The sequence below is a fragment of the Chanos chanos genome, chromosome 3 (genome assembly GCF_902362185.1).
Source record: "Chanos chanos chromosome 3, fChaCha1.1, whole genome shotgun sequence".
Taxonomy (NCBI): domain Eukaryota; kingdom Metazoa; phylum Chordata; class Actinopteri; order Gonorynchiformes; family Chanidae; genus Chanos; species Chanos chanos.
This window is the reverse complement of record NC_044497.1, coordinates 51295795-51309566: the sequence shown is the minus strand read 5'-3', so window position 1 is coordinate 51309566 and position 13772 is coordinate 51295795. Positions and strand designations below refer to the sequence as shown.

At 39.5% G+C, this 13772-nt stretch overlaps 2 protein-coding genes across 3 annotated transcripts; both read right to left on the bottom strand.

Annotated features, from left to right (window-relative positions):
• Positions 1-470: 470 nt before the first annotated feature.
• On the bottom strand, positions 471-2858 carry ccdc152 (coiled-coil domain containing 152). Its single transcript, XM_030768030.1, has 8 exons — positions 2799-2858; positions 2497-2602; positions 2102-2170; positions 1924-1988; positions 1416-1518; positions 1126-1253; positions 853-945; positions 471-596 (listed from the first exon to the last, which is right to left on the bottom strand). Exons 1-8 carry the CDS (start codon positions 2856-2858, stop codon positions 471-473), a joined length of 750 nt encoding a protein of 249 aa, XP_030623890.1.
• A 358-nt stretch (positions 2859-3216) lies between these two features.
• On the bottom strand, positions 3217-11909 carry ghrb (growth hormone receptor b). 2 transcript variants are annotated; one of them, XM_030769229.1, is made up of 9 exons: positions 11697-11909; positions 9506-9635; positions 7536-7671; positions 7242-7405; positions 6821-7005; positions 6131-6272; positions 5849-5939; positions 4995-5064; positions 3217-4829 (listed from the first exon to the last, which is right to left on the bottom strand). In XM_030769229.1, the coding sequence occupies exons 2-9, from the start codon at positions 9615-9617 to the stop codon at positions 3951-3953; spliced, it is 1779 nt and encodes a 592-aa protein (XP_030625089.1). In that variant the 5' UTR covers positions 9618-9635; positions 11697-11909; the 3' UTR covers positions 3217-3950. The 2 variants fall into 2 exon arrangements, with proteins under 2 accessions (XP_030625089.1, XP_030625090.1); XM_030769230.1 differs by having other exon boundaries at positions 9509-9635; positions 11697-11908.
• Between the last annotated feature and the right edge of the window lie 1863 nt (positions 11910-13772).

Genomic DNA, 13772 nt, shown 5'->3' with positions numbered 1-13772 from the left:
CAGAGTTTTCTATGTACTCGGTGTGCTGTGTGATCCCTTGTGCTTGTGCGTGTGAGCATAGACGGAAGGGGCACTGAGTGACAAGGCGTCTGCGGCGATTAGATTAAAAGATTTCCCTGGTGCACTGGCTGTGTTTACATGTGCAGTGAACCCGTGCGGGAACATTCAGCAAGTGATCTCTAGTCTCTGTGATCACCTGCATGTTCTTCACTTGCCTGAATTCTGTAAGACCATAGATCAGTATTTCAGCCAGATCAGTGATGCACAGTTATTATTTATGTTTAATAGGACTGGTCTAGTATTTGCCTACTATGTATAAGAGCGTGCGGTTAAATAATGAAAACAATGCAGCAAAGACATTTGAAAATGCATTCAAAAGGCATTTAAAAAAAAAAACATTTTCAATACAAAGTTGGAAATAAAAAGCACATGCAAAACAGAGACAAACATTCACTCTGAAACAGTACAAATTAAATCTTTCTCCTTTTCGAATGGGAGCTTGCGAGACCATTAAGAGCCTGCTGCTCAAGCTCTTTCACCCTTTGGCGTAATGCCTCAATCTCTTTGTTTTTCTCCTCCTGAATGAACTGCAACTTCTAAGGACAAAAATACATGCAAACATCAGAAAAGCAAATATCTACTGACATGGTGCAGGGTGCAGAAGAATAAGGAAATATTAGAAGGGAGAGAGGGAGAGACAGAGTGAAGGAGTGTTACTAATAAGGTGACTGTTAAATGGCAAAGAGATCATGTTTAAAAAAAACATTGTTCTGGCAGTTTGAGGACTACATGTCCAGTCACCACATCGTTTGGAAAAGACCTTGAGCTGTGATGTTTTGAACGGCTACTCACTCTTTTAAATACGTTTTGAGGAAGGGGGCAGGAACCCTGTGACTGCTGGGTTGGTCCTTTCATGCTCTGTGCTCTTGCTAGTTTAGCACCAAACTGAAAATGAGTGACATACAAAGCTGTGCTGAGACTTGAACAGCAATAATATTTGGCTTATTTTTCATTCGTACAGAAAATAAATATTATCGTATGTAACTCCAATAATATAGGCTCTAGGGCCTATGCATGGGCAAAGTGTACTCTTCTGTCGTCACTGCAGGTCATCTTCTGGTGTACCTCCATTTGAAGTTTTAGTATTTCGCTGTGTTTTTCTCTTTCCGTTTCACTAATTTTCTTTCTCATCTCCTCCAAAACGCTCGCCTTCATGTCAAGAGCCTTCTTTAGTTCTAAATCTTTAGCTGCCACTTCCAGAAAGAAAAAAAAAATATTGAAAACAAAATTAAAATTCAGAATTCCATTCCATTAAAGGGATGAAAATACAAAATTGCTCATATTAAAAAACAAACAAACAAACAAAAAAACTGCGTGGTTGCTACACTGTTTACTTGTTCTGCTCCTACACTCACGTTTCCTTTGTGTCTCCACGTCACGGTCGTATAGCTCCCTCTTGTGGTGCTCTCTTAAAGTCTTCAGCTCTTCCTTCAGTCTCGTCATCTCTGCAGTGCTCTCCTGCAACCACAAGGGTGCAGCACCGATAAGAACAGAGTAGAATAGAAGAATAGAGGGGAGAATAGAATAGAATAGAACTGATCACACACAAACACTGTGAACAACTTAACCTCTGCATTTAACCCATTCTTACACATCAGTAGTGAACACGCACACACACTAGGCGCAGGAGCAGTAGGCGGCAGGCAATTGCCCCGGGTGCAGTTGGAGGTTAAGTGCACTGCTGTTGGGGGTCAAGTGCATTGCTCAAGGGCACCTCACCCATGGATGTTTCCTGCCAGTCCTGGGAATCGAACAGGCGACCCTTCGTTCACAAGCCTGCTTCTCTAACCTGTAGGACACTGGCTGCTCCCCCCCAAAAGTTATTATGAGGCTGTTATGGAGGACACGAATAACCATTCTCACCTCTCTTTGACCTTCAGTCTGTTTCTTCATGTCAAGAAGTGCAATTTTCAGCTTATCATTTTCAGCTATAACAACAGCAGGTAAGAGAATTACCACAGTTGGAAACAGTAAGGGTGTACGAAGAACAAACTTAACAGTCATGTGTAAACACTGCCATGCTGAGAGGTGTGCTACCTACCTCTGAGATCACATTGCTGTTGTAAAGTCTGCTGGAGTCCGCTGACAGTATCTAATAGTCTGTCTCTCTCTGAAGCCATGAATGTCAGTCAGTTAATCTCTTAACAACAGTTTGGCCCGTCGCAAATTACATTTACAACTATACTGCAATAGTTTTTGAAGAGTACTATATGACTAAGCAGAATGACACTTGTCTAATAATCAGGACTGTGTGCACCCACATCCATTAGACATTCACACGCTCACATTCACGATTTAAGCTTCATCGACCGCTAGGTGGAGACAGAGACTCGTTGACAACGGGTAGGCCTTGAGAATGGCTAGTGAGAGAACCCGTAGGCTGTGGAAACGGTTAGATGGCTAAATTTATGTTAAAGGAATGACAGGAATCCTCACCTTCAATTAAACATTTTTCCTTGCTCTGACTGAACCTCAGTAGCCTGTTCGTTTCTTCCAATTTAATTTCAACGATGTTGCTTTTGCCCTTAAGTTCTGTCAGTTTCTGTAAAATGCAAAATGCAGTTAATACAGTTAGCGTTACTTTTAGTGCCTTTGAATGGTAGGATAGTACCTGCTTGGCATCTTGTTTAGCTCACTAGAGAGAATTAGTTTATTCCAAGTTGCCGATATCTGATATGGTGATACTTGGATAATTAAAAGGTTCGATATCTTTATTTGATTTACATGAACGGTCTTACTTGTTCTATTTTGCCGAAGTCGTTAATAAGCTTATCCAAATTGACAGGTGACAGCTTCATCCTCGCTTGACAGCTGAAACCACGTTAGAAGATTTCAGAGAGAAAGACAGATGTCTGCCAGCCAAACGAGGACATAAAGAAAAGGAATGTTAAAAATAAACTAAAATAATATATAATTGTACCACAGTTCTACTAAGTAGTTATTCGGTTGTAATGGCGAAGTGGCTCGGCAGCCTAAAATCATCAAGGTTTCTTATTAGATAGAAGCTTTACTACAAGCGCGTGAGAGGAGAATTCTAGAAGCAGTGTCTACTAATATGCGAATATGTCGTCTTTAAATGAATGGAGGTTGCACAAGCACATCAAACAGGCCTACGCGCGATATTGATTAATTGATGAAAATGAAAATGCAGCGTTGTTAATATTCATTGTTCACACTTTATTACCGCTGATATCCATTCATAATACAACAGGAGCACGTTCAAACACACTGTTTAGAATGCAGGTTAATTACCTTACTGTCAACTGTCTAGAAAATATCTTGGTAACAGCTTAGTATCGAAGGAAAAAATGTACATGGAGTTATTCACAGTAAAGATTCATGTACTGATAATGAGGTCAGATGTTAGACCAATACAGATGTTACACTGTAATACAATAGAGTGAAAAACAAAAACAAACTAAGAGACAAATAGTAAGGACAAAAGCAATCTTCTTTTGTAAACAGTGTTGTTCACTACAGCAATATGATATTTAGTTCAAATCAGGGACAGCTGCCTAATCTGAAGTGTGAGAACAAGGTACATGAATTATTAACAGTGTGTATAACTATTTATTGACATATTGCATTCTTCAAAAATACTTTGAAATATATACATTAAGCACAAGTTGTATTTTGTGGTTTGCCTTTTTTCATGCCTTTTTTAATAGTCATACACTAGCACATTAGTTGAATGACAGGTCTCTGTAATCAGGGACACCCCATAAGGACTGAAAAGGCCTAGTTTGTATGTCTTTGGCCTGTGCTTCTGGCACACATCTCCTGTTGCACTGTTGGCTAACAGTGTCAAATGTCTTCTCAGAGAGCAAACACATTCTTGTCCCCATATCCTCCTACACTACTAGACCTCTGACCTCAACACTGTTACGCAGTTAGGGAGCAACGCTCTCCAATAAATCAGGAGTCAAGTATCCCTGGGGAATGGGCAATGTCTTGACCGAGCTAGGACGGGTTGCCACCGGAGTATTTGGTTTTAGAAGTAGGCTGTTTTGATAGTCAACTCCATCCACCATAGTATATTCAGGACTGGGAGGCATCGCATGTGACTGTAATCCTGAATGGCTAGGCAGTACACTGGTTTCCGAGAGAGTGTTGTGGTACCCCTCATGTGGCTGATCACATTCCCTTACATTAGCTTCACTGGAACACTCTGAAGCATGCTGGGTGTTGATCTTACTGATATCGAACTCTGAGGTGTAGTCTCCTCCGTCGGCGGTTACTACCGACAGCTGTTGTGCTTTTGCTTTAATGTTGTCCTTATTCCTCAGGGCTTGATCTTTACCGATGGCTTCGTCACCCTTGCTTTGCTCATCCGATGACAGGACAATCTCGCCCGAAATAGTAACATCGTTTACTTGGGAATAGAGACCCCTGCTCGCCCAGGGAGTTTCCTGAACAGCGGGAACTGCAGGCTGCATGGTTGTCTCTGAGGAAGCAGGAGCAGAAGTCTCAAAACAGTTGCTGCCGGCGACCGTGCTGTGAGGCAGGTCTGTCTGGTAAGGGTCGTGAAGATCCGGATCACAGCAGCTGGCTCTCCCGGAGTCATCGTCACGGAAACCGCTGGAGATGTGAGAGGTGCCGGACGTAGGGGAGTCGGCCACAAGGAGGTGTTCGTGAAAGTCCTCAATTCCCTCGTTTGGCTCCTCGATATCCACCTCGATAAATTCCACCCAAGGATCGCTACCGTATAGCTCAGGACGCAGGTCGGGGTGGGTTGCCAGAATGGAAGTCAGTTCAGTCAACTTGCCCTTCTGTGTTTCAAAAAAAAAAAAAAAAAAATCAGTCAGTCAGAGTGCACTGAATAGGAATAGCACACAGGTAAAGACAAAGATTACAGGTAAAGACAAAGATCACTTAGGAAATGTATTGATGGAAAATGTATTGATGAAACAGAGTAGAGCTAAACTGGGATTTACCTGTAGGCACTCTGGGTCAATTCCCTTGATTTTGGGGCCAGGAACAGGAGGCAGGAAAACCACATACAGTCTGACGTAGAGAGTGGATTAGAGATTAGCTTTGAGACAACAAGTTGCGCCATTTTATCAGAGAAACTGGCACGACAGCGATGGAAGCAAACATGGATATGTCAACAAGTAAAATGTTATTAAACTCTATCCAGCTTTCTGGGTATCCTCTTGACTACACTGACCATGAGTATGCATAATTCATTTGCTCTCCTGCTGACACATCTGAGACATTAGTAAGTTTATGTAAAAAAAAAGCAATAATACTGTATTTTAAAAAAAAACAAAAAAAAACGATGACACTGCAGTAGCACAGATTGTGCACATGCAGAATGTGAATATTATAAATTTTCTTTGGTCACAATGTTATTAACTTGATGAGGCTGATGATACTGATGTTCTAATCTGCATTTTTTCAATTTTATAACTGATATTCAGATGGGTGAGTATACACGCTGTGGAGCCCTTAAGGTCAGATAAACGAATCCTCTTCATAACATTTTTTAACTACAGCTGCAACTGAGATGTTCCATAGATTTGGGTATTCCTGGACAAACTGAAGAGGCGCATTATTAAAAACAAAATTTTTCTAAACATTATTTTGTTTTACTGTTCTGAATGTGTCAAAATACCAAATGAACACTAATTACACATTATAAAATACTGGTCCTTCGTATCATGTAAAACTTCTGTTCATTTATATGTTCATTGAAATATAAACCTTTTACCAACATTTATAGATTACCGAAAAGCCAATGCCAATGAAACATTCTGAAGGATATGACAAGACTGAAAAGGCCTCTTACTTCTGCTGCCTTGAAACAACGATCAGCATTACGATGAGTGCAATACCAATCACAGCAATGCTTAACACGGCAGCAAAAGGAATACTGGACTCTGAGAACAAAATAAACAGAAATTACATTAAACTTTTTATAAATATATATATATAATCTGCCAGCATGCTACATAAAAGATAACTTGAACTCATTTAAAATACAGCAACACGAGCAATTTGAGGTTAGCCAACGTTGCAGCGGCATCAGCAAACAATTTCAGACTGAGAGAGTATTAAACGCACATCACACCTTTGGAAGGGATCTTGATGAAGATGGAGTCGCTGAAGTTGCCGAAGTTGAAGCCGTCCATTCCACATCTGACTCTGATCTCATATTCCGTGTTTGAGTGAAGGGCGTAAATGTACGCCTTGGTACTTCTCCCGCTGTCGATCTGAAAGCAGGGAAACAAGATAAGAATGAACAGATCTGAATATACTCAGGGTTTCAAAGAGGGCTACTTTGTTTTATATCATTAGAATTGTGATAGTTAGTTATGATAGTTAGTTATGAGCTCAGCAGCTGCACTAGTCCATGTTAGTGTGATTTAATGTGAGGTAAGTGTGTGTACAAGAATTGATTTTTCCACTTCTTTAGAGACGTAACATACAGGCTCACGGCAAAGTTTGACAGAGAAAGTTCTTAAATCAATGGTCAACTTTTCCCTGCATTTCATCACATGTTTTTGCAGTTTTTGTATATAACACTCAACATTTGGTTCGGAGAAAACATGCAAAGTATGAATAAAAAGAAAAAATACAATAATCTCCGACGATGTCACTTTCTGAAACATCCTTTTGTTTGACTAATTGAGCAATGCTGCTGACTTCTAATATGTAAACATTTATCATTATTTCCACGAATTATATATTTCATAAGTGTAATAAATACATAGTTCAAGAAATCAGCCTGGTACTGTTGGTATAAATGTCAGAGACTCACTGAGTTCCATTTGACTCCGTTCTTCTCCCTGTATTCAGTCTCATATACAAGTGACATCCAGCCCATCTTCACATTGTCTGCAGCAGACACTGGGGGATTCCAGCTCACCATAACATCAAAAAGCAACCCAGTCTGGCCAACAGTCAGTAAAGTCCAGTTCAGCCCCACAGGAGGGTCTGGGTAGACTGGAGAATTAATCAGAATCACACATTAATCTGTGAATTAACACTGACAACACTGAGGGCTTTCATCATTACTTGCTATTCTCAGTAGCCATGGGGGAAAGTGAAAACAATGTAAGTATAGCTGTACAGTCCCACTGAAATGGCATCAAAATACAATGAATGCCCAATAGAAGAAAAATGTGTGAAAGAAGAGGAAGACCTGTAGTGCTAAGTGTGTGTTTTAGAGTATAGCTTACCAATGTTTTCCACATTAAAGTAAAGTTCGTCATGAGTTATGTTGTGGGATCTTGAGCGAAGTTGGATGCCATAAGAATACCAAATAATTGTATGACTTTGGTCGAAATAGCACTCGTTTTCTCCATTAGCATTGTAGCTTGGGCATTCATGCCATATGGAATCCCTAAGGAAGTGGAAGGAAAGAGTAATATTTGCAGTGTTTAATCAGTGTTTGTACATATCCAAATATTCAGTATTTACATGTTAGAATAAATGCCCATTTTTTTTTAATGTGAAAGTCAGTTTGTGGTTACTTGGTTAGCATGTAGAACAGCTGTAGCTCCCCTGGTCTTGTGTAATTTTGGAATGTTCCAGCATCCCAGCGGCATCGGAAAGTCATTAACTCACGTGAGAAGCACCCGGTCAGACGTGGCAGAGTATGAGTCTGGACTGTAGGAGAGGAACAAAACAGAAACCAAATACATATTGAGGCGGCCGCTAAATTAAAATAAATTACATCACATTGAAAATACAGGTTTTTTTTAAAATTCATCTATCTCAGACAGAAGAATAACATGATGAAATCATATTTTAAATTTGCTTCCAAGTCATTTTCACTATTTATAACTTGAATACTGACAAATAACTTGAGACTGACACAGTTATTGAGACCTGATCTACGGTGACATACAATTTTTATTTCCATCATAGTCCTAGCAATGGGGGTAAAAATGATGACAAATCAAGCAATTGGCTATTTTTAGTTACATATTTATCACTGATGAATCATTTGGAGGGGGTTCATAAGCAGCTCTTCAAATAAACTGTTAAGCCTTGAGGGCTGACGGAGGGTTGCGTTTCCCTGGAAGTGCTTATTGGGATTTCTCAGATGTGAAACCACTCGTGTGTCAGAATAAGGTTACCGCCAAAAGCCCTCTATAGAAACTGTTCACTGAGCTATACCAAAGACTATGACGGGTATCCCGACTCCGGGTAACAAGTATTTATCAAGCTCGGAGTTATGTTTACAGCTTGCGTCCGGACGGATTTTCTTGGTAAAGGATGGATCAACAACTGTTCCAACTCTACGTATCACGCGCCTCATGTTCATCCTTTTTGGGTGATATCTGAATTCTGATTGGTTCCCTGGAGAACTGATTATGTGGTTGTTTCTCAGTGTGATGCAGTTTTTCATTGTGTGAAACCACCAGACCACCACACAGATCGACACAAAACCACAGACTTTGGAGAAGGACCCCTAGGAAATAACACAAGGCAAATTTGGGCACAGAGCCAAGGGAACTATATATCCTGTGTAGCTGAGTTTGCCAAGAACTGACATTCTTCTTATTTAACACTGAACTTACAGCCAACAAACAGAGCATAGTCCACAGTTTTCTCAGTAAGATCAATTTGCTGTGACAGTCATTATCACAGCCCCAATCATTTAACATCTATCCTTATTTCCAATCAAACCCATGGCAACAAATGTGAGGTATTGCTTTTGTAACCACAGTGCTAAAATTGGTCTGCTCACAAAGACTGGTTCTCTTTCCAACAGTGTTGAACGTTTTATGATTCTATCCTAAAAGGCGTCATTAAAATTCAAAACAAGTAAAACAGATTGAGTTGAGTGCACTCTACGATTTAACAAAACACTTCATTAATTTTGTTATGTAACATTCAGTAACATGAACCACCAGGATAGAGGCCACATACAACGGCCCCTGAGTGTGAGTGCCAGTCTGTGTACAAACAGTTGCCATTCAGAGAGTCTCTAGAATGGGGGGAGGGGCCTCTCGAACAGTTTCTCACAGAAAACAATGCTTGGCTCTGGGGTATTTTTGGGATGTGGCCAGTTGAAAACATCCTGTTTTTTTTTCTCTACATTGCACCTTAGGTATATTCTGTTCCTCCAGTTTGATTGAATCTGGAACTACAGATGCCTTAACAATTGTGCTTTCTAATTCCCTGGTAAATAAACTGTGAATTAAACCTTAACCTACAATAAAGAGTATCACACCATTTCTTTATTCATTCAAAATATTTACATTGCCAATGCCCCCATTAAAGCAGTAAAATAAATTATGTGTGAATAAATAACTGAATCATTCAAGTTATCTATCAGGAGCAACATACTAAAACTAAATTCTAAACTTTAGAACTGAAATAACTAAAATTTTGGGAGAGAGAGGTAGAGCGAGAGAGAGGGGGGGGGCAGAGAGAGAGAGAGAAAGAGAGTGAGAGAGAGAGGGCGAACACAGTTAATATGCTTTATACATACAACCTTGCGTTGTAGAGGCCAAGCCGTGGGAGGCCCCCGTGCTGATGAAAAGGAGACTGATGAAGAAGGCTTGGTTCATCGTTGTCTGATATTCCACTCTAAGACCCACCATTCAAAATTCAAGAGACTCCTGTGTAGAGAGAAATATTGTGATATTAAAAAAAAAAAAAGATTAATATGTTGATCTTCAAAAAAAGCTCTATTGACTCGTTAGTCAGTAACAACCTTAACAGTTATGGACTTATTACATAACTTGGCCTTATAATGTTTCATTTGACATTTTGTTAGATTTAGACTTATTTTCTGAGAATGTACTATACTCCGTCCCAGTTAAGCTCCCAATTGTAAAACCGCTATGCTAATTATGCCACAGCTATTAAACACAGCTGTTACTGATTACAAATCAAGTGTGTGTCACATAGGAAAAACATTGCGGGAAAACTGAGAGTAAACAGAGTAGCCTATATGACTGGGCACTGAGTATGGCTTCCCGAATTCTATTGCTTTTAATACTTAGTTTTAAACTAAGTATTATCTTTAATGACTTTCTCTGAATCTATCTCTGAGTATTGTCATGACAGCAGCTAAAATTTAAACAACAGTGCTTTCATCTTCAATGTGAGATTACTGATGTACTGCTCAGCTAAACACAGCATGAAAAAGTGATTTCTTGTTTTGTATGAAGAAAACAAACAAACAAGGAACCACACCCACTAATCATATTTAAATAGTTCGTTGCTTTGATGTTAGCCATGTTACAAAATTGATCATAGTAAACAGTCCAGTGTAGAACATGATATCCATTTTAAGCCAAATAACTCTGGGCTCTCTCTCTAGAGGTTGTGAAATATGTCCCCTCTGCACGCTGGCTGTGCTCCAGTTTTCTTCTCATGGAAATGGTCTTCTAAGAAATTTGTTTTGAGGATTCCAGTTATTCAGTGCACACACTGACTGCAGACTGATTGTAACCCTCTCGTATCTGACCGTGCAGAGCAAGGTGGCGTGTGTGATATCAGTCATAACAGTGTTCACAAAAACAAAAAAACTCATAGTCTTTTAGACTAAGATATTTCTTAGAACTGACGCAAGCTTAAAGAGAACAGCACGATTAAAACAGGGCAGCACCCACCACTCCTCTTTAGCAAATTGTGCCACTGTGACTTGATTAGGAAAGTACCAAAATCATCCTTCAGCATTCACATTCCCTTGATTGAGTGCAATAAATCTTTGTAGCTCTTCTGATTTTCGTTAACTTTAAAAACCAAGCAGTCGCGTTTATATAACATATAGTGCATTCGTAAACCACCGTACGTTTCATATTAGAGTCACTGTTTTGAATCTCCCTTTAAACCGAATGATGGCTATAATCAAGAGCACCATTTCACAGTATCTCTCCTAACGATCCACTTGACAGCACTTTTCACTTTTAATAGCAATGAGATACTTGATGTTGGTATTTCCAAAAATTCGCTATCGACTGGATCCGAAGAATAAAATCAAACTAAGGGTCATAAACTTGGAGAGACAGTGACTGTGCATCTCTAAAGACAACGGCAATAAAACTGGAGAGGGGAAAACAGTGAGAAAATATATCAGTAATTAGACAGTCATTAAAATTGCAGCGCACTTTGAACTTGAAACACTGATAAAGTTTTGAAAAGGCCCTCTTCATATACAAACCCAGAGATGGATTCTTTTACCGAGTCACAGAAAGATACCACTTTAGGGGACACATTCTGTCAAAAGCGAACACCAGAAAAATTCACCACTGGTTATCTTTTGGCTCATTTATAGATTTAATACGAATGTCATCCATCAATATAGTTCAGTACTTTCCATTAAGCTCTAAGCGTGTTGCAACAAATGTATCGACGACAAATATATCGATGTAAAGTAGCCTATTTGTATTGGTTAATTGTGGATGCGAGCAATGCTCAGTGTTATAATCGCGTCCCCATAAACAAAAGCAAATGATCAAAAATAGCCATAAAGATTATTCCACGTTCGATATCATATTTGTAACAATCTACACGTCTCCAAAAGTATCGTTACATTTAAGAACACTCACCCCCGACAGAAGTTTAAATGTTGGCTTTCAATTTGATTGACACAATCACGGTATCACAGAAAGAAGTTGAAATACTGGAAAGAATCTTATCGCAAGATAGCAAAGAATGTCAGATCAACTAACCTTACACCTGATCCATCCTGTGCAAACGGTTAACTGGGTCCATTTTTTTCTCTGTGCGCGCGTTGGGAGGGACACTGCTCATTCTTCGATAGATTTTCACTCCATTATGTACACTATAAGGTTGCGCCACCGTCAGTCAACATCTACCTGTATCACACAGTATGGCATATCTAACGCATTGTAGATTGCAGTTTTAAGTAATGCTCTCGGGGACAACAGGAACAATGAGGATTTTTTCCACTCCCGCAAGTCTAACGGGACTCCGCCTTCAAGCAAAGGCTGTACGCAGTTGTCGCACCTCATCAAAAAATAAAGTAGGCTACTTCTACAGCCAGTCAAATTTCTGAATCAACACTCCGCGTACTGCGAATCTCAGACCATCCTTTGCGCCCGTGGTCCACACAACATGATGAATAGTACTAATTATTGTTACACGTGACTGGATAGAGGCACGTGCATGGACTGGACTGCAGCATTGTCCGTAAAATTAATCGAAAACTGCTGCGCTCTCTCTCTCCCTCTCTCTAGGATGCAACAGTCAAATTTGCACTTTTGTATTCACAAAGAGTGCATCTAAAGAGACAATAGAAAGGAAAACAGCCGAATTAACTTAAAGTTTGATCCCTTTCACATTTAAAGTAAACCTGAATTAAGTGAACTGTATTAGATGAACTATCCTTTTCAGACAGCTTTTATCATCGATTTTGTATATTTATCAAGAAAGATCCATCAAATATCCTCATGTTGTATAATCATGTTGTCCTGGTTTATTACTGAAATTCAGCAGCTTGACTATTCTAATAACCTGTTATTATACTCCGTCAAGTTGTTTCCAGTGGTCGCAACACAATAAATAAAGTAATCAAAAGGTTCATTAATTAAGCAAATACAAGTTTACAGCCACTCGTAGTGTTTGAATAATATTAAAACCTTTAAAATGCTTAAGGCAGTAGCCTGATAAATCACTTTCCAAGAAAAATGTCCTTTCTTTTTCAGACAGTAGATCTGAACCTTTCTTTCACACAGCCGTCCTGTCTGTCAGGCCTCTATGAATCATTCAGGCATACCAGCGTGGGAGCATGTGAGCCGTAGGTGTCGTGTGCTTCAAGGAAAGCATTTTCACAACAACATGACTCGTAGACTATGAAGCAATCAGCTGTTTCCACAATGAATGACACAGTATTGAACAAGTACATATACAGTATATATAACTCAGCGTCCTCCACAATGCCATCGACGGTCATGACATACGCAACACCGACAGAATACAGATTTAGCATGCGAAAACATTAAAACATTGAAAATGCCTGTTCATACTAATTGTTATTTAGTTTATCTTTCTAATTGAAATAAGTCAAACTGGCAAGCCATAGATGTATTTATACTTTGATCTGTGAGGTGATAAACAAATAACGAGCAATTAGGTTACTTCTGCTGGTTAGCTCACGCTAAGTACGTAACCTAAGAAACTTAGGTAGTTTACGAGGTCGGGGTAGTTTTCGTAATTAAGGTTGACAGCTATCGTTAGCATTCTTATATAAGGCAGTCAATGAGATAACCGCCCAATCATCTACTGTTAATAGCGAAGCTTTCGATGATCCCATTGACGTGTTCGAGTAATCTCTTGTAACTTGTATGAGGTTAAACGTTTTATTTTGTATTGGTTTGTATTGAAAATTTTCCTCACATTGCCATCGCTAACCTGTTAACGCTTATGTTCAGTACTGCGCTAGCCAGCTAACTCAGAACGTTGTACAGTCTTGCGCGCTCTCTGTCGATTAAAATGAACAAATGGCCATTTCTGCCTGCGATGTCACAGATACTTAAGTTAAACTGTGACCGTTAAACAATTTACTGTTGCAACTTCATAAATGTCATGCGAAACTGCCGTCTTAGGTTAACTGTTGATTTATGCAGGTATGTCAAGCGTAGCTGAGGCAGACACATGGATTTAATTACCTCTTCTCAGCCCATCGACGTGATCCCATCACATTACTAAAACCAGCAAGTATCCATAATCATATCCGTGCCTGACTAATTCACACCACTGTAACGGTGGCTGTAAATTATCCTGAT